A 25,380-nucleotide genomic window follows, 5' to 3' on the forward strand; every position below is an offset into this window, starting at 1 on the left:
TAACATAGAGAAATGCAAGTTTGCATTTTGGGAGGACTAGCATAGAGATTTGGGGAATGTTGTAGAGCAGAAGGATCTAGGAGTAAAGGGGTAAAAAGTAAAGGTTCCATTATTGTCACTTAATACTACATTTAGAATGTAACATACCTGAAATTTCTTAACTTTGTCTACCGCAGGTAAATAGTATCTTGAAAATGGCATCTCAGGTGGAAAGGGTGGCCAATGGGCCTTCATATTGAGTATAGAGGTCAGGAGGTTTTGTGGCAGTTGTGAAAGATATTAGTGAGGCCTCATTTGGAGTATCATGTTCAGTTTTTGACACCCTGGTACAGCAAAGATTTTGTCAAATTGCAAGGGCTGCAGAAACAATTTAAAATGATGCAGCTAAGATTTGAATGCCTGGGTGATAGGGAGAGGTTGAGCAGGCTAGGGCTTATTCCTTGGAGTGCAGGAGGATGAGAGGTGAAGTCACAGAAGTGTACAAAACCATGAATAGATAACTCGGGGACATAGGTTGAAGGTGAGGGGGAAGAGATTTTACAAGAACATGAGGGGAAATTTGTTTACACCAAGGAAAGTGGAAGAATATAACAAGCTGCTAGAAGAGGTGGTTGAGGCAGGTACTGTTGCAATGTTTAAAAACATCTGGACAGATACATGGATAGATAAGTTTAGATGGATATGGACCAAATGCAGGCTGGGTTGGCAGAGGCAAGATGGGCCAAAAGGCCTGTTTCCCTATTGAATTACTCTATTAAGGTTAATTTGATATTAGTCATCCTAATATTGGATATGGGAATTTATTAGAAAAAATAGGATAGGATAAACCATAATTTTGAAAGATGTTGGTTAATCAAAGACACAATAGATTTGTCAAGGGAAGATTTGTCAAAGGAAGATTTGTCAAGGGAAGATTTGTCAAGGGAAGATTTGTCGAGGGAAGATTTGTCAAGGGAAGATTTGTCAAGGGAAGATTTGTCAAGGGAAGATTTGTTGAGGGAAGATTTGTCAAGGGAAGATTTGTCAAGGGAAGATTTGTCAAGGGAAGATTGCATATGACTGATTTTTTTTGAGAAGTTAACAAGAATGATGGTGTATTTGACAGAGTCACTATAGATCTTCTCTTATGGGATCCAAGAGAAATTGGTATTTGGAGTACAAATTTGGCTCAGAATATTAGTAAACAATATGTAGTGTGGTTCTGCATGGCTCATTGCTTTTCCCCTGGTGTTCTTGATATATGTTAATGATTTGCCTTAAATAAAGGAATCCTGATAAAGAAGTTTGCCAACTACATCAAATTGGACATTGTGGTAAATGGTGTGGAAGAAACTTAGGCTGTAAAAGATGACCAGGGGACCTAGAATGATGTAATTGATAGAAGAATATTGAGGAGTTGGGGAAAATTATTTCCACACTGTCAGTAGTGGGGCTCTGGAGCTCATTGCATGAAAGATACAGGAGAAAGCCCTGTACCTCTCCCCTCGTTACGTTCATACAATGTGTCTGGATGAGCAGATGAAGTGCCTATAAGGTTAAGGCCAGGAATTTGAAAGAGGAAATAAAGAAAGCAAGTCTTCGATTACCTGACATGGACTTTGGGCAGAATGTCTTCTCTGTTTCCTGTATGATGACTCTTGTCTGATCTGCACATGATTTACAACAGCCCCAGATATTCCAAATGCTTCTTTTATTACATCACCAGCACTTTGCTTATCTGCCACCACAGCCCAGATATTCCAATGGCCAGCCACTTTAACTTCACTTCCCATTCCCATACTAAAGTGTCTTTCCATGACCTGCTGAACTGCCAGGTTGAGGCCGCTCACATATTGGAGGAACAGCGCCCTATATTCCATCTTGGTAGTATCCAGCCAGATGGCATCAATATTGACCTCAAATTTACAGTAAAAAGCTCCCCTTGACTGTCCTCTATCTCTCTCTGGCCCTATTCCTTCTTCTCTATTCCTTCTCTTCCCCTCCTCTGCCCTCTCTATCTGCTGGTCACCCACACCAGCTCCTCTTTCCCTTCCTTTTCAGAATGCAAATTCCTCCACCCTCTACCTCTTCCTTCCATCACTTCCTAGCTTCTTTTTCTGATATTTTTTCCCTTCCCCCCCCCATCATCTTTCAATCTATCCTCCTCCCACTCCCACCCACACCATTTTATTTGGGCTTACGCGCATTTTATGCTATTCCTGATGAAGGGGTTCAGCCGAAATGTTGACTATCCTTCGCCTTCCATGGATGGTGCCTGACCTACTGCTTTCCTTCTCCATTTTGTGTGTTCTACCAGTTATGCTCTTTGACTCCCTCTGGATATATTGCCTTTATCTTATATAGATGGTGCCAATCCACATTTCATTGCAACTACAAAGAAAATATGCTAACCTTTTGTCACACCCCATAACGTTTACTTGGAGAGAAAGGCAATTGTGAGAATTGGCAGTTTGGTTATCCATTATATTTATTGGAAGTTTTAACTTCTTTAAAAAGAAGAATGAATTATTAAACTCAACAACAAATCACAATTAAATTATAAACTAAAACAATATATCAAACCTAAAAACAGCAAAATAAAAGCAACAATCGCAAATACCAGTGGACATCCATTTAAGGTAAATTGATGAGAGTTTAGGATAAGTTTTATTGACTCAGAGTGGTGGATGCCCGGAATGCATAGCCAGAAAGGCTGGTACACTAGGGACATTTAAAAGACTCTTAGATGAGCACATGGACGTGAGAAAAAAATTAGCATTATAGGCTGTGAGGTTGGGAATGATTAGATTGACATGGTGTATAAGTCGACAAAACATTGTGAACCAAAGGGTCTGTACTGTGTTGTACTGTTCCATCTTCTAAAGATGAGACATTGTTTAGCTCAGAGCTATTGTTGGGCATTCACCAGAAGTGGTGCATAGGAATAGTTAGATGTAGAGGCAAGTGAATGAATAATGACTTCTGCAGCAAATGATCCTGGACAGGGAGATAGCTAATGCTGCAGATGTGGGAAGAGGCAATCTTACCACTGGAGTAAAGGCTCACCTCAGGGTCAAATATGCTTCCAAATTTGCAGAGTCTGATTTGTTTTCAGACAATCACCAGGGAGATAGTGACTGGGGAACGGAATTTTTGACAATGGCTTTTCAGCATTTGGTTTCTTCTCTCCAGTGACTTGCAGTCTCACAAAGAGGCACTGGAGGTCATGCGTGGTGTGGTGCTGAGGTGCACAGCAATTCATTTAAGATTTTGCAGCATATATTCAGAAGAGGACCAATGGAAATAACAGAATGTGTTAATTTGACAAAATTCTATAAAGCCTAGTTCTGATGCAGTATTTTAGTGTTTTACATGTTGATCATATTATTACAAAAATTTAAAGCAGCATTTACTACTTTTTCAAAGGACACACATATGAGAGGAACATATCTACTTGGTTCTTGACGATGATTTGCTTGGGGTGAATCTCATGAGGCAGGTAATGGGCTAAGGTCATCTCCCACGCATCCACAAATGCCACATTGATGCCCTGGAATATCCTTCTCATCACTAAATCCAGCTGGTAGGAGAACCAGTCACTGCTGTAGAGACTAACATTTCGTGGAAGGGCCTGGACATTAGCTGTCTTTATGACAATCAATGTTTCTGGGCTTCGATCCAGCAATCGAAGAATCGATCTCCTGATGTTCTGTAGCCTTCGGATGTAATGTTCCACTGGAAAGGTGCTGAAGTGGGACCAGATGGTGAGGGCTACAACTGTGTTCTTCCCTCCTTTAATGTCATCCAGCTTATTTGCAATGAATAGCAGGTTCTGAATTATTAAAGGAGGAATGCGGATTGGAATCCCATGTGCAAAATACTCTATCTTGATTGTGTTATCCACATCTACAGCAAGATGGGGTCCATATCTCAATGAATTGCCCACATCAATTTTTCTGAGACCTGAAAGGAAAAAGATATTTAAACAATTCTGGGTGATAGTTTGATGGATCACTAAAAATATTTTTGTGTAATCTTTAAGACTTCAATGTGTCAAGCTGGGACCACATCTTCTATTCTATTTAGAAGTGTAGAGGATCAATGTGTTGGTTCCAGTCAATCTATGGAAGGAGGAAGAAGCAAGAAATCTCACCATAAAGAATAGAGCAGGAGTTGCCCTCCATTTCTGCTTTCTCATTCAATAAGAACACCTATTCAAACTTCCTACCATGTATCCTTGTTCTGGATGGAAATTCCAACTATACATTATTTGTACATCTGTACTTTCTGTCCCTTCGTAATGGATTTTGTTGATCATTACCCATTACTATGATTTTAAAGTAGTACATCATTTCCACATCTATCAGTCTATTTAGACTGTATTTCTCTTCCATGATAATCAGCGATAATCAGCGATAAAAGTTTGTGACCTCTCCAACCTTCTGAAAGGCAGCATTAGTGTTATGGGATTCTAGCAGGTAGCACATATGTAATTGCTGTTTGTAATGGACTCAACTGATGTGGGTTGGTTATGTATCAAAGTCTTTGCAACTATTGCTGAGGGCTATTACCAAGTAAGTGTGATCTATTGATGTAATTTGGATTGGTTGAGAAATATGGTGATCCTTGAAACGAATGATCCTTTTCATGATTGTAACATTCTTCATATATGTTGGCATTTGGAATTCAAAGGTCAAATTTATTGTCAGAGTACATACATGACATCACATACAACCCTGAGATTCTTTTTCTTGTGGGCCAGGCAGAATCTCTGCTTATCAGTAATGCAAAAACTGTACTCACCAATAGAGAGAAATGTAGCCAAGAAAAGATATGTGAATAAACTGACTAGACAATACAGAAAATAAATGTCCTAAGTAAGAGTCCTTAAATGAGACTCTAATTGAGTTTGTTATTTATGAGTCTGATGGTGGAGGGGTAGCAATTGTTCCTGAACCTTCTGATTCAAATCTTGTACCATCTTTACAGATGGTAGCAATGAGAACAGAGGCGTGGGTCCTTGATGATTTCTGCAGTGTTGTATGTAGATTTTCTCAATGTCAGGGAGGGTGTTGCATGTGATACACGGGGCTGTGTCCACTACCTTTTGCAGGGCTTTCTGCTTAGATGTATTGATGCCCTCATACCAAGCCATGATGCAGCTGGTCAGCACATTTTACACTACGCATCTGTTGAAATCTGTCAAGGTTTTCGATGTCATGCCGAATCTCCGCAAACTCTTGAGGAAGTAGAGGCGGTGATGTGCTTTCTTCACGATGACATTTGCGTGTTGGGTCCAGGAAATGCCCTCTGAGATAGTGACTCCCAGGAATTGAAATTTGCTCACTCTGGATTATTGGAGTTTTATCCCTCATGACACAAGTTAGATTGGTCCGAGGTTTTTTGTGATGTACCCAATGGCTTTCCTGTGTAATCTTTTTTAATTACCAGATATGTTTGACCCATTTAAAAATGTTAGTGGCTTTTACTTCCATGCCTGTTTGAATATTCTTCCCAAAGAACTTTTACCCTGGATAATTTTACGTTTTCTTGCAGCATATGTATGCTGTGTAGAAATGGTCATGACTTGGGACTTTGGCTCGAGGAACTTCAGTGAGCAGGGGCTAAGAAGGAGCTCCTTGTGTGGAAAGGTATCTTTGAAATAACATATTTATAGTAAGAAAGGAGGAAATGGAGTCAGTTGGGGTAGTTAAGTGCTCCAATTGTAGGATGTGGGAAGTCGGAGACAGCACAGCTGTTCCTCACGACTACACCTGCAAAAGGTGCCTCCAATTGCATATAATGAGTGACCGTGTTAGGGAGCTTGAGCTGCAATTGGATGAACTGAGGATCATAAGGGAAGCAGAGGCAATGATAGAGAAGAGTTACAGGGAGACAGTCACCCCTAGAAGGCAGGAGTCAGGGAATTGGGTGACTGTGAGGAAAGGAGGGAGAGTGCCTGTGCAGAGTACCCCTGTGGAAGTGCCACTCAGCAACATGTATTCGGCATTGGATACTTATGTGGGGAACAGCCTAACAGGGACGAGTCGTGGGGGTCAGGTCTCTGGCACAGGGGCTGCCCCTGAGGTTCAGAAGGGAAGGGGGGATAAGAACAGGACTCATTAGTCAGAGGGACAGATAGAAGGTTTGTGGGACGAGATCGGGGATCCAGGTTGGTCTGTTGCCTCCCTGGTGCCAGGGTCAGGGATATCTCTGATCGAGTTCATAGCATTCTGCAAGGGGAAGGAGAACAGCCAGAAGTCGTGGTCCATGTGGGGACCAATGACTTAGCTAGAAGTGGGGATGAGGTCCTGAAACAGGATTATGTAGAATTGGGTAGGAAGTTAAAAAACAGGACCTCCAAGGTAGTAATCTCTGGATTGCTGCCCGTGCCACACGCTAGTGAGGGTAGAAATAGGAGGGTGTGGAGGATGAATGCGTGGCTAAAGAGATGGTGCAGGGGGCAGGGGACAAGATTTCTGGATCATTGGGATCTCTTCTGGGGAAGGTCGGACCTGTACAAAAGGGATGGACTCCACTTGAACTGGAGGGGGACCAATGTGCTGGCAAGCAGATTTGCTAGAGCTGTGGGGGAAGGTTTAAACTAGTTTGGCAGGGGGGTGGGGAACAGAGTGTGAGTGCAGTGTCAAGGGAGCATGGCCACCTAGATAGGAATAATATCGATAACAAAGGTAGGATGAAGATTAGGGTAAAAGGTAGAAAAGAGAATATAGGTGAGGGTCATTCTCTGAAATGCATATATTTTAATGCAAGAAGCATAGTGAACAAGGTAGATGAGCTTAGAGCATGGACAGATAGTTGGGGTCATGATATTGTGGCAATTAGTGAGACCTGGCTACAGGAGGGGCAGGACTGGCAACTTAATATTCCAGGATACATTTGTTTTAGATGTGATAGAGCAGGGGGTAAAAAAGGGGGAGGAGTTGCTCTGCTTGTTAAGGAGGACATTACTGCCGTGAGGTGGCAGGATGGTCTGGAGGGATCGTCCAGTGAGGCTGTTTGGGTGGAATTGAGGGGTGAAGGAGGCATGAGGGTGCTAATAGGGGTGTATTACAGACCACCAAATGGGCCAAGAAAATTAGAGGAACAAATGTGTAGGGAGATAATGTATATGTGTGAGAATCATAAGGTAGTGATCATGGGAGATTTTAACTTCCCTCACATTGATTGGGATACCCATACAGTTAGAGGGCTGGATGGGCTAGAGTTCATTAAATGTGTTCAAGATTGTTTTCTAAATCAATTAGTAGAAGAACCGACTCGGGACGGTGTAATACTAGATCTCCTGTTAGGGAATGAGTTAGGTCAGGTATCGGACATTAATGTTGGAGAACAAATTGGGTCTAGTGATCATAACTCTGTTTTAGGGAAGAGCAAGGAGGGGCCTAAAGTTGAGGTTCTGGATTGGAGAAGAGCAAATTTCGAAGGAATAAGAAGGGATTTGGGGAGTATTGAGTGGGACAGGATATTTTCAGGTAAGGATGTAAATGAAAAATGGAGGATATTCAAAAAAGAAATTTTGAGGGTACAGAGTAGATATGTCCCAGTGAGGATCAAAGGAAAGGCTGGAAGTCATAGGGAGGCTTGGTTTTCGAGGAATATTGGAAATTTGGTTAGGAGAAAAAGGGAGGTGTACAAGAGGTATAAAGAGCAGGGAGCTGAGAGTTTGAAGGAGGACTACAAGGAGTGTAGAAGGAATCAAGAAAGAAATTAGAAAGGCCAAAAAAAGGCATGAAGAGGCTTTGGCAGACAGAGTAAAAATAAATCCAAAGGGTTTCTATAGGTACATTAAAAGTAAAAGATTAGTGAGGGATAAAATTGGACCCCTTGTAGATAGCGAAGGTAGGCTGAGTGAGAAGTCAGAGGAAATGGGGGAAATTTTGAATGATTTCTTTGCCTCGGTATTCACTAGGGAAAAAAAATATTGAACCAGTTGAAGTAAAGAAAAATAGTGGGGAGGTCATGAAGCATATAAGGATAACCGAGGAGGTAGTGATGGCTGTGTTGAAAAAGATAAAGGTGGATAAATCTCCGGGACCGGACAAAATATTCCCAAGGACACTCAGGGAAGCTTGTGGACAGATAGTGGGGCCATTAACAGAGATATTTAGGATGTCACTGGTCACGGGGGTAGTGCCAAAGGATTGGAGGGTGGCGCATGTGGCTCCGCTGTTTAAGAAAGGGTCCAAATGTAAACCTGGAAATTATAGGCCCGTGAGTCTGACGTCTGTGGTGGGTAAGTTGATGGAAAGTGTTCTGAGGGATGGTATTTACAAATTTTTGGAGGTACAGGGATTGATAGGGAGTAATCAGCATGGTTTTGTCAGGGGTAGATCATGCTTGACAAACCTGATTGAGTTTTTCGAGGGGGTTACAAAAAAGGTTGATGAAGGGAAAGCTGTGGATGTTGTCTATTTAGACTTTAGTAAAGCTTTTGACAAAGTTCCCCACAGGAGGTTAGGAAAAAATATGGAGGCATTAGGTATAAATAAAGAGGTAGTGAAATGGATTCAGCAATGGTTGGATGGGAGGTGTCAGAGAGTAGTGGTAGAAAATTGTTTGTCCAATTGGAGGCCAGTGACTAGTGGAGTTCCTCAGGGATCGGTCCTGGGTCCACTATTGTTTGTTATATATATTAACGATCTGGAAGTAGGGGTGGAGAATTGGATAAGCAAGTTTGCGGATGATACAAAGATTGGTGGTGTTGTGGACAGTGAGGAAGATTACCGTTGATTAAAAGGTGATTTAGGAAGGCTGGAGGTGTGGGCTGAGAAATGGCTGATGGAATTTAATACAGATAAGTGTGAGGTGTTACAGTTTGGAAAGGCAAATCTAAATAGGCCATATGCATTAAATGGTCGGCTATTGAGATGTGCAGAGCAACAAAGGGATTTAGGAGTGATGGTAAATAGTACCCTCAAGGCTGATACTCAGGTAGATGGTGTGGTGAAGAAGGCATTTGGAACGTTGGCCTTCATAAATCGGAGTATTGAATTCAAGAGTAGGGAGGTTATGATGAAATTGTACAAGGCACTGGTGAGGCCAAATTTGGAGTACTGTGTACAGTTTTGGTCACCAAATTTTAGGAAAGATATAAACAAAATAGAGAGAGTACAGAGAAGGTTCATGAGAATGTTGACAGGATTTCAAGGTTTGAGTTACAGGGAAAGGTTGTGCAAACTGGGGCTATTTTCTCTGGAGCGTAGAAGATTGAGAGGGGACTTGATAGAGGTGTTTAAGATTTTAAAAGGGACAGACAGAGTAAACGTGGATAGGCTTTTTCAATTAAGAGTGGGGGAGATTCAAACTAGAGGGTATGGTTTAAGATTGAATGGGGAAAATTATAAGGGGAACATGAGGGGAAATTTCTTTACGCAAAGGGTGGTGGGGATGTGGAATGAGCTTCTGACAGACGTGGTCGAGGCGGGATCATTGGTTACATTTAAGGAAAGACTGGATAGTTAAATGGAGAGGAGAGGACTGGAGGGGTATCGACCGGGTGCTGATCAATGGGACTAGGAGGGTGGGAATTTGTTATGGCATGGACTAGTAGGGCCGAACTGGCCTGTTCTGTGCTGTAAGTGGTTATATGGTTATATGGTTATTCATCTTCGAGAAGCAGAAAATATTCATATACAAAGAAGTATACCATCAGGAAAAAGGTACAGGAGCTTAAAGATGAGCACTCAATGGCACAAGGCCAACTTCTTCCCCACTGCCATCAGGTTCCTGAATGAACCAAAGACACTGCCTTACTTTTCATCCACTATTATCTTTTTTTCACGTTTTTATAGTAATGTCGTAAGATGATTATAATAGGAACGTTGTCAGTCTGACGCTGCCCCAAAACACCAAATTTCATGACTTGTTCATGACAATACTTCCTGATTCTGAAGTGTAAATTGCAGGAGAAAAACACAAAATTGATTATGGATGGGAGTAAATATAATGCATAATGAAAAATGGGTAAACCTGACCTGGCATAAAACGTATCAAATATTCAAACCACTGACGCATGGTAGAGTCTCCATGCAAATAAACATTTTTCCATCGAAGACAATTGGTAGCATTTTCTGAGATGTCGAAGTGTTGAGCACAACAAGTTTGTGATACCCATTTATCCTGATAATAAAATCCAGATGGTGAAGGCAGTGGCTTGCCAGGGACACATTCAATGAAACCTTGGTCTAAAAATAAGGAAAAAGAAATTTTAAAAACATGCTTTTGATATATAGTTCTTTTTTTTAAAAAAAGCTGATATTGGATCAAAACTAACTGTGATGAAATAGTGGAAAAATTAAATAATTAAAGAAGGGGTGGTATGTATACAAGCTACAAAAAGCAATCTTGAAATGTCAATGTAGTGAAAGAAACAACATGAATTCCAAATGCATCTTTCATGTTCTCTTCAGTGCTCTCAAAGCAATCTGCAGCCAATTTAGTGACTTAGCGTGCAGGCGCCTTTATAACATGGGAAATCCGGTAGCCCATTTAATCCATTCTCGTGTTGCTCTCAAGCCTGTTTCCTCCTTCCCCATCCAGTGGTCTCTTCCTCTCCTTGCCTCTTCAGGTCTTTTTCTGACCAGTAATCTCTTGACCTCGCCACAGTTTTCCCCCTCCTTTCTTTCTCCTCTTTCTATATTTGATATCACCCCTTCCTACTTCAAAGTCAATAAAGAGACCTGACCCAAACGATGAGTGATTATTTCCATCCCTGAATGCTGCCTGATTCACTGAGTTCCTTTGACTCCTCTTAGTTCACTCAAGGTGCCAGCATCTGCAGTTTTTTTGCATTCCTCTAATGTTCCAAGCGACTTCTAGGCTACACGAGAGGATAGAGCCAGTTTTGCTTTAATAACTTGAAGAAACCAGCACTGCGGCCCTCATGCTCTCGAGGAGTATTAAGCTAGATACTCAAGTAAAAACATCTACTGCATCCGGTGCTCCTGTTCTGGCCTTCTAGACATCAGAGAGACTGGACACAGACTGGGAGATTGCTTCCATTTCAATTCCACCCCCCACCCCACCCCACTTCCATGCTGTCATGTCTGTCCCACAAAGATTGCTCGTAAATTGGATGACCAAGACAATTACCATCTGGGCACTCTCCAACCGTATGGTATTAACATCAATTTCTCCAGTTTCTGTTCGCCTACTCTCCGTCCTCCCTCCCTGCCCTTTCTCTTTGTCTTTCAAGAGCCAGCCCTCCTCCCCCTGCTTGCTGGTATACCCTCCCTCCCTCATCCACCTATTACTTCCTGCCTTTGGAACTGTGCTCCTTCCCCACCATTTTGTTCAGGTTCTGGCTGACATTTTGTCATACCTTGATGAAGGGCTCAAGCCCAAAACGTTGGTCATGTATCATTATCTCTGCTCTATAAAGGACACTGTTTGGCCTGCTGAGTTTCTCCAGCATTGTGTTTTTACTTCAACCACTGTATCTGCAGATTTTACTTCAGATATTCAAGTACCTTATTCAAATTATTGTTGAGTATTGGAATAACATGTGAGGCTTCAAGTACTGTCAATCTCAGGAAATCTGGCACTCATGCATTTTTTTTACATGATAGAGGAATTAGGGGATATTGGGAGAAGGCAGGTAGGTGGAGTTAGGTCATCAGTTAGATCAGCCATGATCGTATTGAATGGCGGAGCAGGCTCGATGGGCCATTTTTGGCCGACTCCTGTTCCTACTTCCTATGTTCCTATGTAAGTCTATGATAATCCTACTTTTGCTGCACAAACTATTTAAAAAATTGAATAAATAAAATATTTGTTTTAATCAGTTACTTAAATCGATTGAAATGTGTACAAAACATTAAATTCAATTTAGGATATAATTAAGTATCTGGAACAGAAAACAATTCCCACATTTCATCCCACAGAGCCCATCTAATATCTAATTTACTCGGCAGCAAGTTATTCTCTTACCTTTGTGAGGTGATGGCTCTACAATTACATCATCGTGATTATTGGGTAATATTGGCATCTTGACATTTTTCCCACTGAAAATATATATATATATTTTTCATCTATTACATCCATGAAAAGGAACAAGTAAAATTTTAATTTTGCAGCATAGAAATGAGAAAAGATGGCTTATCATTTGGGCTGAAAGACAGGGTCAACCCTCACTGACTTCCTGTCCAATACCTAACCTATGCTATGAGCTATCTATTCCTCTCACTACTCTCTCACCGCACTCACTATCACCAGCCCATGACCTCTTCCTGCCGTAGTTCTGGGCAGTAGATTAACTTTGCAGGGGAGTTTCAGTCTTATCGTTCCCAGTGACAATGTAAAAAAAATCAAGACGGAATTTATTATGTAAATTTCAGCCCGTAATTTTTCCAACGGCACCCCAATGACCATCTAAAATGACCGCAGCCACTCTGCAAGAAATGGGCCTAATGAATACAACTTTCCCAATGATGTGCTGTTATGCGCGATGAACCGTTCAGCTCGTGATGTCAACGGGTGCTGTCCCACAATGGCCAGAGTGATAGTGGGCATGAAGATTGGCCTTATTTAGATCTCTGTTGGCACATCTGAGGCACCCGCCACTTTGTGCGACCCAAAACTCTGATGAGCAGCAGGGAGGATGCAACACCACCCCAAGAGGGTCTGGACCTCCGACCTCCACAGGCGGCATGCCTGAATCTGAGCAATTGAGTGACAGAGAAGCAGACGCCAGCCATGGGGGGGTGGGGGGTGGAGGGGAGGTCCTTCGCACCAGCAGGATTCAGGTAAAACCTTTTTATCCATGTGCCTGTCCTTAAGCAGCTACATGTGGACACATGTGGTGACGTGAAATTGTTTGTGTCTGCCCTCCATCAATCTCATGTTCAGATAACACCTACTGCTTTATAAAGGTGAACAGCAGCTATGTTCAGTCAGCTACCACGTGCTGTATTAGATCAGTAAGCAACAACTGCATTAAGACAGCACATGCTCCACTTTAATGGATGCGGCACCATTTTTAACTGTATGAGACTCTCTCCTGCAGCAAGGCAGCACGTCCTCCATCGGGTTGGTTTGCAAGTGCTTTAGTTATGCAATGATAAGCTGTGGTCATGCAGTTAGTTCTTCTTTGGATATTTGGGCAGCAGCTACAGTCACGTGGCAGCTCTCCTTTTGATCAATCTTACTGACGGGCATTGTGTTCCAATCCCTAATAGCGCGGAAGTGGCCTAGGAAAAGAGCATGACCAACCAAGGCCAGGATAATATGTCAAGAGCGTTGTGACAAGCTACAATCAATGGACCATGAAGAGGTGGAGAGGCGCCACGTTCAGTAGGTGAACGTCACCATGCGGAGGAGACCGGAGGGTTTTCAAACATGTTTGAAAGACTGGAAAGGGAGAAGCATATGCAAACTGGCATCACGAGCGAGGTGGCGGGCTTGCTATCAATCCCCATCTCAGACAATCAACTTCCTGTACCACCCCCCCCCCAACAAAATATAACCCTCACCAACCCCAGAGCCAGATTTCCTTTCATTCCCCATGTCGTGGACCTGTAATGTAGCACCTTGACGTGGCGTTCAAGTCCATTCAAGAACCTCCCTCCTCATGCTACCCTGGACCATTCCAGTAACGTGATTGCGAGAACCATGTTCACATTAGTATTTATAATGTGAGCTTTTGCGTGTTTTGCACAGTTTTGCACACACGACTACAGCCTAACATGCAGATCCATTGGGATTCACAAAGTGCAAAGCTTGAAACTGTGGTAAACCACTCTGTATATTTAGCTGTCTGGACACACCCCTTGGGCCAACTGTACCTGTGGCTCCTCCCACAGACTCCTGAATAAAGGTGACCGTCCCACAGTGCCCTCCCCAGTTCAGGACAGTCGACCAGCATGGACGTACCTCCATTCTATTGCTAATAAAAGCCTATCACTTTTACATAGCTTCTACTTCTGGAGTTATTGATGATGCATCAATTTTATTAGCAATAAATGTTGATAATGGAGCAGATCCTAAAACCTGAGAAGTTGGAAATCGACCCACGGTCATCTAAAGCCTCCAACAACATTGAACTGTTGCTTCGAAGCGTTTCTGCAGACATCATCAGAGAACGACAAGCTGCAGGTACTACATTCCCCAGTCAAGCCCCTGGTGTATTCAATGATCAGTGACGCCAAGTCATATGAAGAGGCAATGGACATCCTGAAAGGCCTGTACCTGAGGATGGTAAATGAGGTATTCACGAGACACCTCCTGGCTACCCAGAAACAGTGACCTGGGGAATTGAGTGCTGAGTACCTCCAGGCCCTGCGAGCTCTTGGACGGTGCTGCAACTGCAAGGCTATGACACCCACGGTGAACATGGAGGACCAGATCAGAGATGCTTATGTCAAGGGCATCAGGAGCAAGGCGAGCTCAGCTTGTGAAAGGCAGTCAAACTGGCAGGCACACCAGAGATGGCCCTCCAGAATATTGAAGCCTACTTGGCAAACAACAAGGCCGCTGCCTTGGGATGTGGGAGGGCCACAGCCCCGCAGAACACCACCACCACCACGTCCCGCCAACGATCTGACCATGGCCATTGTACTCCGTGAGCACCTAACACCACTACTGCCACATCCCACCAGCGGCCCAACCACGGCCGTCGTACTCCGTGATCACCCAAAGTGCTACTTTTGTGGCCTGAACAAGCACTTGAGGAAACGCTGCCTGGTGAAAGATGCGGTTTGCTCTAACTGTGAGTAGAAAGGACATTACATGAAGGGGTGCATGTTGAAGTCTCCCCAACCAAGCAGCACTGCATGCGGGCCGTGGGGACTGACATTTTTGACACCTCCATCTTCGAAATCTAGCAGTGCTGCATGAGAGCCATGGGGTCCCCCATCTTGGACACCATCATTTTGGGACCGCACACCCGAACACTCTACCACATCTACAGACTCCGATCCAAAACTGGCCTCCATCATGCTGGATCAACTCACCAGATCAATGATGGACATCCAGGTAAACAGCCATGTGTTGAGCTGCCTGTTCGATCATGGGAGCTCAGAGAGCTTCATCCACCCCAACACGGTGTGGCATTACTCCCTGGTGATAAGGCCAGTAAGCCACAAAGTCTCTTTGGTATTGAAGTCCCATACGGCTGATGTCTGCAGCTACTGTGTAATGACTCTGACCGTGTGGGGCACAGACCTGGTGATGTCACAGCTCTGCATTGCCATGCTGCTGGGGCTAGACTTTCAATGCATACTTAAAAGTGTGACGATGGAGTACAACAGGCCCCAACAACCCCCACTGTCAGTAACAAGCAGTTTTTAAACTGGCCACTGCGGTCCACCAGGAAAACCCACCCCGCGGCCACTTCCCCCCACCATTTCCAGCCAGCAACCTGAAGATTGCCCATTGCACACGACCTGTGGGCTCTCAACTCTCTCGATCACCCCTCCAGCATTGTTCGCTAACCTCACCCCCGACTGTAAACCTGTTGCCACCAAAGGTAGGCGGTACAGTGCCGGGGACAGGGTCATTGGAGGTGGTGAAGCAGCTACTCAATGAGGGGATCATTGAAGCCAGCACCAGCCCCTGGAGAGCCCAAGGGGTGGTGGTGAAGAATGGGGAGAAAAACAGAATGGTCATCGACTACAGTCTGACCATTAACAGATACATGCAGCTGGACGTGTACCCTCTTCCCCACATACCTGCTAGGTAAACCAAATCACTCAATATCGGGATTTCTCCACCATTGATCTTAAGCCAGCTTACCACCAGCTCCCCATCTGCCCGGAGGACCGCCAATATACTGGTTTTGAGGCAGCTGGCCACCTCTACCATTTCCTGAGGGTCCCCTTCAGCATCAACAACAGGTAGTCAGTCTTCCAGTGGGAGATGGACGGGATGGTAGACCAGTACAAGATGCAGACCGCATTCCCATATCAGGACAACGTCATCATTTACGGCCATGACCTGCAGGATTACGATACCAACCTCCAAAAATTCCTAAGATGTTTGCAGTGGCAGACCAGACCATCTGAAAGACTTGATTTGTAATAACACCTAATTCACTTCACCCTGGCGGACTCTTTCAAAAACAAGGGGTGAATGTGGTAAAGCACTGTATATATGATTAGCTGTCTGGACACATCCCTTTGGCCGACTGTACCTGTGGCTCCTCTCATGGACTCCCAAATAAAGGTGACCGTCCCACAGCCCCCTCCCCAGTTCAGGACAGTCGACCAGCATTGATGTGTCTCCATTCTATTGCTAATAAAAGCCTATCACTTTTACATAACTTCCAGTCTTTTAGAGTGCTGCAACATGCCGCAATGAGCATCATTATTTGCAAACAAGTGGCTCCTGTGATGTGGACTCTCAATGAAAATGTTTAATTAAAATCATTGTGAAAATGGTATATCGCAAGTGAACCCTTCTGTTACATTGAAAGCACTGCAGGATCAAATCACGTTCTTACATAAAATCTCTTCCTACAAAGCTGACACAATCACCTCCCGTGCTTCGTGGGCACTATGGCGAGTTACTCCCAGAAAGGGAAGACGCTCAGGTGCCTCAGGGTGATCTCGTTGACAGTTGCACCACCAGTACTCCTTGTTGATCACACAGACGCTGTGAAGAACACAGCAGGCCACGACAACTTCTGGTATCAACCCACTGAGTGACCTTTTAGACGTCCGAACGCATGTTCCACAATGACCTTTGTGCTGTTCAAATGTTTGTTGTGGTGATGGTGATGCTGGCTGAGGGCTTCACGGTGGGTGAAACCCTTCATCAACCACCTCCTCAATGGATAAGCTGGTCTCCGATTAGATGCACAGGTATCTCCACCCCATTTACAATTTGTGATTTCTGTTGGCATTAACAGTGAACAATTATCAGTGTCTCATTCAGCCCATGAAAATGAGTGCTTTAGCTCTCCTCACGTGGCCAGAGGTACCCTCCTTGTCCCTCAGCCTTTCTGTAGAGGGGGCAGTTCACTAAGATGCAAGCATCGTGTGTGTGTCCAGGCCATCCCACATACACATCTATGAAGCTGGAACAACCACAGATCTGTGCTTATAAAGGCATTAGGCTCACAAACCATTATACATAGTGCAACACAAAGCTTTATACTTACCAGTAACTGTGATCGGCAACTGTCTGCAAGACAATTGAGTGCCATCCTTTCCTATTGTAGTCATCACTGGGTGCTCTGACAGGAATACGAGTACCATCAATCCCACCACCACACATTGGATAATGCCTTTCTGCAAATCCGTCGAGTGTCTCCTGCAGTTCAGATGAATTAAACATTGCAACTTGGCCCCTCTAAGTGCTCCAGTCACCTGGCATACCACCACGCAGACAATGGCCACTCCTATACTGAAAATAACACTAATGGATCGATATTCACATGGTGTCACTTACCACCACAAAGCGAGTCTAAAACGGGAACCCAGAGGTTGCACCTGAGGTCCAGCTCAATGAGCCTTAACATAAAAGCAAAGGTACCCCGAGACATATGAAAATGAGCCTTCATCGTCATCAAAATTGTTTGGGACATCAAGCCAGAATACAGGCCAACTTTCTCTCTCTTTCCTCCATGTTGTTCTCTGCGACATTAGTGCATTTTGACTCACAATAAAGTCATGTCTCCCAATCAAAGTGCTCCCCTTCTCTCCACCCATTTTCCTGTAATGCATTTTGTCTCACGTGGTTTTCTTCCTTGCACGTGCACAACCCGCATCTCCGCACCATGAAAGAACGCTTGAAACTAAATAGCTACCCCCTTCGCAAAGGTCTGAAAATCTGGAGTCATTCCCTCTTCTTTCCTGAGGATCTTTTGGCTGCAGGATTCTGAGGTCACTTAGGACATCCATGTGGTGACCATGTCCATCAGACGTACATTGCACGTCCGCGTTGATGTCCACCCATGTTTGTCCGCCCACGTACACAGAAATTTTGGAATTATTCCGAAAAAAATTAGCATACTTACCTCCAATGTGTCCCAATCTGGTCGTTTACACAGGGGCACTTTTACACAGCCTTTCTGTGTGGCGGAGTTGATTGAAGGGAGAACGTCGTATTCATTAGGCTTGGAGTGGTTGCAGTCAATCTACAGTGCAGCTGCTCTGTAAAAATGTGTAGGGGTCCAAGTGGAAAAATTATGGGATGGAATTTGCATTATAAATTCCTTTGTGACATTTTTACACTTCCACCAAAGCAGAAACTTTCCTGAAATGTTCTGCTGTTCAGTGACTGTGTAAATGTGCCAATCACCAATAACCTAGACAACCAGTGACTAGCTGTGGAGCTTTTGAATCTATTCTTGCTATGATTTCCTGATAAGGGATCAACAGCTGGATCCTGCGTCAGAGCAGAGTCCGTGCAGGACCAAAGAACCATAGATTTCAATTGGGGTTGTAGGGCAAAGATTGATGAAGTACAGAAAAAACAAGTTCTTCTTAAACAAAGGATAATTACTTCAGATGAAAAAACTCAAAGAATTACAAATATTCTTTAAAGTTGACTTTTTATAAAAAGTTCATTTTTATTCGCTGCAGTTATGTTCAAAGGTCTTTCAATCTTAATGATGTTTAAAAACAGTTTTTTTCTGCTGTTATATCCTTAATGGATTTCACACTAGCAAAATTATGTTGCATTTGCTCTATACTAACTGAACTTTCTCTGTAACTCTGTACTATATCTTACTTGATTTAATAGGAATGATATGTCCAGCTGGACTGCTCGCAAAACAAACTAACTTACTGCAACTTGATACATGTGACAATAACATTGAATTTGAACTTGAAAACAATTAACACTTTGAATGGTGATTAAAATCTCTCCCGATTTTGTCAGCTGCTCGTGGCAGTGAGCAGTATTTGGTGAGTGCAGTGTGTGGCGCAAATGTGAACTGCTATGAACACAATTCCCCTTTATTTTGGAGTGCAGACGGCTGGATCTATCACACAAGCCCTCTGCACCTAGCTCAGGAAGGGGCAGCTTGTGAGTGCCAATTCCGAGCAGAGAGATCAGCCCAGCAGGATACAGCCAATTCCCCAACATTAACACTGTTGGAGGTTTTGCCACGTTAAAGTACTTGTGTTTGCAGTAAGCCATAGCAGATTAATTTCAACGATATCCCAGACCAAGCTCAATAGGATCAAACCAAAAGCAAACTCCTGGAGGTAGTTTCTATGGAGGTAGAGGGTCAGTCAATTTTTCAGATCAAGAATATTCATTGGGATCTTCAGCAGTTTGCTTTTTGCTCCAGATCACAGCATCTGCAGTATTTTGTCTTCCCTGAACTTGACGGGAATTTGGATCAGAGGCAAAGCTTAAACTTAAATCATATTCTTCAGGTTCAGGGAGCAAAACTTTGATTGATTTATGATTTGAGCTTTGGAATGGGAACAAAAGGAACATTAATATCTAAATGAGAAGAATTTTCATACCTTTGAAAATATTTAAGTTCTTTTCCATTTAAGAGGTTTCTCACGTAATATCCTGTGGCATGGTTGAGGCGTGAAGAGCAGGGAAGCTTCTCTGGTTTGTAACAGAACCAAGGCTCCCCCGTCTTGATATCAGTAAAATCACAGAGTGGTTTGGTCTGTTTCAAACACAGATTACACACACTAGATTTCATGATCTTACCTAACTTGAAAGTGCTTCTAAAATACACTCTTTGGGATTCGTTCCGTAGCTGCTGAAGTATTTGGATCCCTTCACTGGGATGAACCAAGGAAACAGATACTTGGACTTTCCCCGGCCAGAGTAAAGTAAAATTTATATAATAAAATCCATTTTGATGATCTATAACTGTTCCTACCGATCCAGCCTTTAGCTCTGGAGTGTGGATCCGTGCTTGGAGATAGTCACCCCCATATTGCTTCGGATTTCCTTCAAAATCGTACATGCGCAGCATCACTTGTAATTGATCTCCAACGTAGAAAGTCTTTGCAGAATTTAAAATAACGAAGCGTGTCCGTGATGGGTCACTGCTTTTCATAAAATGCACGGCCGGGTTGGGAGGTTTTGGCCATTCAATCATTTTCGTCAGAACTGTACCCTCTGACCTTTCTTCAGGGGTGAAGGTGTGAATCTGGTAGCCACATTGCAAGAGTCTGTCTGTCCACATTGACAGATTTTTCTCCTTTGACAGGTCTCTCCTGTGATCAGACTTTGGTTTTGGATATTTCTCCCGCACAAAGTAAGTTTCATTGCCACCAGACTGTAGAAAGGAATAACTTATTATAATAAATATCTTTGCAATTAATTACTAATATCAAGCCCATGGAAAACCAGGAATTTAAACAAGGGGAAGCAACCTAAGAGAGAATCTTAAGTTGATGGGAACATGTCAAGGCAATATTCAAGGAAAGAACAGAAGCTTATCTTGGTGAAACTATAGATGCAGAAGGATAGACATCGTTCGAGAAAGTGTGATTACTGGGGCTAGTAAACCAGAAATGGCCAAGTGATAGGAGAAGTCCGCAGCGTGCAAGTGTAAATGGGAAGAGCTGAGGAAACAAATGACACAAGAGAAGCATGACAAACAATTCACCTCAATTCTGCTGATGCCCAGCGCTCACTGCAGACTACATCTGCTGATCCCCAGTGCTCGCTGCAGCCTACATCTGCTGGTGCCCAGTGCTCGCTGCAACCTACATCTGCTGGTGCCCAGCGCTCACTGCAGACTACATCTGCTGATCCCCAGTGCTCGCTGCAGCCTACATCTGCTGGTGCCCAGTGCTCGCTGCAACCTACATCTGCTGGTGCCCAGTGCTCACTGCAACCTACATCTGCTGATGCCCAGCGCTCACTGCAGACTACATCTGCTGATCCCCAGTGCTCGCTGCAGCCTACATCTGCTGGTGCCCAGTGCTCGCTGCAACCTACATCTGCTGGTGCCCAGTGCTCGCTGCAACCTACATCTGCTGGTGCCCAGTGCTCGCTGCAACCTACATCTGCTGGTGCCCAGTGCTTGCTGCAGGCTACATCTGCTGGTGCCCAGTGCTCGCTGCAGCCTACATCTGCTGGTGCCCAGTGCTCGCTGCAGCCTACATCTGCTGGTGCCCAGTGCTTGCTGCAGGCTACATCTGCTGGTGCCCAGTGCTCGCTGCAGCCTACATCTGCTGATCCCCAGTGCTCGCTGCAGCCTTCATCTGCTGGTGCCCAGTGCTCGCTGCAGCCTACATCTGCTGGTGCCCAGTGCTTGCTGCAGGCTACATCTGCTGGTGCCCAGTGCTCGCTGCAGCCTACATCTGCTGATCCCCAGCGCTCGCTGCAACCTACATCTGCTGGTTTGTTACTCTCAAAATTAATATGTGAATAGATATTTCTTTCCCCCCACCGCCCCACCCCGCTCACAACCCTGCCAAGATTCTTTAAGCAATTTTCATTCATCCCAATTCATTTTATATGGCCAGATCTGAAATATTCCATTCCCTAGTTGGTTCCACAAAATATTATACTTTCCATATTTACCAACTGATTTAATCCACAAAAAGACTAAAGTCACACACCATTATTGCAGTACCTTTTCCACCTGCAACTATCAGTGCTAGATCTATGCTCTGTCCTCAAGGGACCCATAGACCATTCTCACCAGGAACTTTATCCATTTTCTATTTCTTATTGGCACTCAGTGATTCAATGTTTTTGATCTTCCAAATTAAACATCATTTCTCACGACTGCTTTATCATATTTTATTGATAGAAATTAAGTGATAGAAATCTCCAACTTGTATGTTTTTGTGAAGTCACCCAGCCTTTGCCACCCAACAACCCTGTTTCTGTAATGTCTATTGATTTACATTTATCTATGACTATTTAAACCAGTAATTCAATTATATCTGATTACAAATTTTGATCTTTTACTATTTTTCTTCATCTACACACCAGTAATCTCAATCTGATAACTAAGCAGCCAAATAAATGATTAAAGAATTCTCATAGACAGGAAATAAGGAAAAATAAAAAAGCTAAAATTTGAAATATTTTACAGCAACATTTGATGAAAAAAATAACATTTTAAGATGTGAAAGCAGTTGTATGATTAACTGGAAATTCAATGCCAAGTCACCAGAAATGTTACATGACTATTCTTGACATGTCAAGTCTTAATTCATGTATCTACTTCTTTTGGGCCTAGTGTTTCATTACATACCTTCATCTGTTGGAAAATGACCAGCAATCCCATCAGCATCAACAGAATAAAACCGCACTGGAAACTGGATCTGGTAAGGATGGAGGTTTTTGAATGTTGTTCTTTCATACTTGTTTTTCAATTTCATCACAAACTAATGCTTCTTAAATCTGGAATAGCACAAAACAAATATTGAAACCCAGGACTGACAATATTTTAATGGTAAATCATACGCACATTTTCATTTTAATTGACACGATTAAAAGGAACCTACAAATGACATTTATTATCCATGAATAATCCCAGCATTTTCTGCTTTTATTTTAGATTTTCAGCATCTGCAGTTTTTTGAATCCAACTTTCCAATTATTCCTGTCTTCTCACTCCTTATACTTTTTTACTACTGTACAGTTGAATCCTGCTCTCCCCTCACTCCCCATACTCACTGATAATTCACCAATGTACAAGTCACAATGGGTGAGTCGTAGCGGTACGCTTGGAGAGAGTGGGCAGAACCAGTGCTTACAGCTCCTGTCTTGAGATAGCTAGACACAACAGCCTCCTATATACTAGCAACTAGCCACTAAAGCCACAAGGCATAGGTCCCGTAGGTCTACTGAGAAGCCCTGGCCTACTCAACATAGCTATGTCATGAGGTCATTAGCACTTCATGACGCCAAGTCACATGTGTGTCTATATTAAGCCTGATAACACTGTAATAAATGTTCTTCTCTTCGCTAGCTGACAACTTAAGGCATGGTCTCATTATTTCAACATAATGGAGTATGAGCACAAATATCATCCGTCACAGAGTCACAATATTGTCTCTCAGATGCATGTTACAAATAGCCCCCACCAGCATTCCCCCTAGCCCACAGTTCGCAAACTGGGATGGAGCTTAGGGGTGGTTCCAAAGAGAGCAAGCTAGCCCATATGCCCAGCTTTATACTGCAGTCAGCAAGGGTAGGTGGAGGGTCAACCTTGGTAGACCCATGTGATTTTAGGTGAGGTGGACCACCAATTGGAAGGTGGTTTTATCTGTGGGTGGGTCTGATATTGATTGACAGGGAAGTGAGTTTAATCTGCTTTCAGACCCTCCAGGTTTCAAGCACATGGGAACTGTGCTGACCAGCTTCTTGTCTCACCTGTTGAATAATCCTCTACAGGCCTAATTCACTATCAGACATTTTGTGGACAGGAAAGGTATAGTATGACTGGTTGATCTCTTTTGAAGGACTTTGTATCTATGTCAATGAACATTGCAACATCTGATGGTCTGCCTGAGTCAAGAAGATACATATTCACAGTGCACAGTGGGATGGTTAATGTAAACCAAAAGAGAAATAACAGTTTAAACTATCAAAGCATTTACAGAAATCCCACAAAGAAAGTGATTTGGAAACAAGTCAAACATGAGGGTAAAAGTTATCAATGGAAGCTAAAAGGGATAAATATTTGGATGGTGATAGTTGAGCACCAATGCCATGGAAATATTTGACAGAAATGTTTACATTTATCTTTACCAATGGAATTCTGCCTGCAAATTACCTATAGCAGATAATTGAGAAATTCCAAAAATTATTGGGATCCAGAAAACCAAATAAAAATGTATAATTTCTATCTAATTATCATGGCAATGCATAACTATAGGAAAATTAGAAACTTGTTGAGGTCCACTGTCAAAAATAATGCAAACTGCAATAAATATACTGCAATAAAATTATACTTATACTAGGAATACAATAGCCTAATCATTAATAGGCAGAGGGATATGTTTTACGGTAGATGGTAGGAGGCCTTTACTTCTAAGCTACCTGAAGAGATTTGGCATTTTAAATGGTTATTTTAATACTCATCAAAATTCTACAGATGGACTGTGGAAAGTATGCTGATTGGTGGTCTGGTTTGGTAATCCAAATGTCTAGAAATGCAAAAGGAAGCAGAAAGTGGCCAACCTAACCAAGTACATCATGGTCACTGACATCAACGTGGAACACTGCTACAAGAAGGCAGCCAACATGATAAAGGATTCTCATCACTCTGGTCAAAGCCTCTTCTCCAACAATTAAATATTTCTCATGTCATAAAACAGAACATGTAATATTACACGAAATAGTCTTTGGCGTGCAGCATGGCAGAACTGTTTAAGGCCTTATGGAGCCATCGGCATGAGGACCAGGCAGTTGAACACTTCAGAAAGGGACTATGTCTTGGCTCCCCACTCTCCTTGGGTCCTCACCAGTGGCATCACTGCCGTTACTGCACCTTCGGCTGTGGCGCCATTTTTTCCCACCTTCAGGCAGAAACTACAAGACCCTAAAGTCCAGCACTTCTAGGTTCAAAAACAGGGTTTTTTTCCCCAACACCTAACAGTGTCTTTAACTTGCCTGGTGTTTGCTGTAAACTAGTCTGGGACCACCAAAAGATCTCATTGCACTGCAACAATATTTATCTATCCTTTTGTATTTACCATCTTTTCCTCTGCCCTGTCATATTGTGGTAATTTAATTATTTACTATTGCAGTTGGTGTACCTCTTTGGCTGCAGCAAGTAGGAATCTTGGAGCATCTGTACAATGTACTTCCACATATGACAATAAACTGTCATTACTCAGGACACAATTACTCTAAACCAGTGGTTCTCAACCTTTTTCTTTCCACTCACATTCCTCTTTAAGTATTCCCTATGCCATCGGTGCTCTGTGATTATAATAAGGGATTGCTTAAGGTGGGATGTGGATGGAAAGAAAAAATTAGAAAACCACTGTTTTAATCGTACCTCATTGACTCGTTATGTGCACAGTTTCCTAACTCCAAAGGAAATGGGCCAATGACAATTTTTCTCAAGCAAAATATGTCAGTAACAACTGGGTCTAGGAGGTTCTCAACCTTCCCTTCCCACTCACATCCCACCTTAAGCAAGCCCTTACCAATTACAGAGCACCCATCGATTAGGGATTACTTAGTGATATGTGAGTATGTGAGTGGAAAGAAAAAGGTTGAGAACCACTGGATTAGGGCTGGTGCAAAGAGTAGTTCAATTTACCGAGAAGAAAAGCAGATAATGAACAAATTATTGAATGAAAAGTTTGAGAGGATTAAGAAAAGCTCAAGAAAATTGACAATTATGGGAGAAGAAAAAAGGAGCAGTGTGAATACTGGGAATATATTTGCAGGATGGAGAGGCATTCGCATGAGAATGGGTTAATGATAAGGAGTGGAATCCAGATTGGATAATGAGTTTGATTTCTTACAATATCAAATGTCGTT

At 43.0% G+C, this 25,380-nt stretch overlaps 1 protein-coding gene across 1 annotated transcript; it reads right to left on the reverse strand.

Moving 5' to 3' along the window:
- Positions 1–2,530: 2,530 nt before the first annotated feature.
- LOC138738428 (NXPE family member 3-like) lies at positions 2,531–22,276 on the reverse strand. The gene is made up of 5 exons (XM_069888625.1): positions 22,133–22,276; positions 19,419–20,194; positions 11,932–12,005; positions 9,978–10,187; positions 2,531–3,942 (listed from the first exon to the last, which is right to left on the reverse strand). Exons 1-5 carry the CDS (start codon positions 22,238–22,240, stop codon positions 3,392–3,394), a joined length of 1,719 nt encoding a protein of 572 aa, XP_069744726.1. The 5' UTR covers positions 22,241–22,276; the 3' UTR covers positions 2,531–3,391.
- Between the last annotated feature and the right edge of the window lie 3,104 nt (positions 22,277–25,380).

This window comes from Narcine bancroftii, chromosome 7 (genome assembly GCF_036971445.1).
Source record: "Narcine bancroftii isolate sNarBan1 chromosome 7, sNarBan1.hap1, whole genome shotgun sequence".
Taxonomy (NCBI): Eukaryota; Metazoa; Chordata; class Chondrichthyes; order Torpediniformes; family Narcinidae; genus Narcine; species Narcine bancroftii.

What these genes read in the sequence shown, in the direction of transcription:
- LOC138738428 (XM_069888625.1), bottom strand. Translation starts at nt 22,240, where the DNA reads ATGAAAGAACAACATTCAAAAACCTCCATCCTTACCAGATCCAGTTTC. An exon ending in TCATTTTCCAACAGATGAAG is followed by an intron (nt 20,195 to 22,132) that starts GTATGTAATGAA and finishes TCCTTTCTACAG; the next exon opens with TCTGGTGGCAATGAAACTTA. An exon ending in AGAGCCATCACCTCACAAAG is followed by an intron (nt 10,188 to 11,931) that starts GTAAGAGAATAA and finishes CCTTATTTTTAG; the next exon opens with ACCAAGGTTTCATTGAATGT.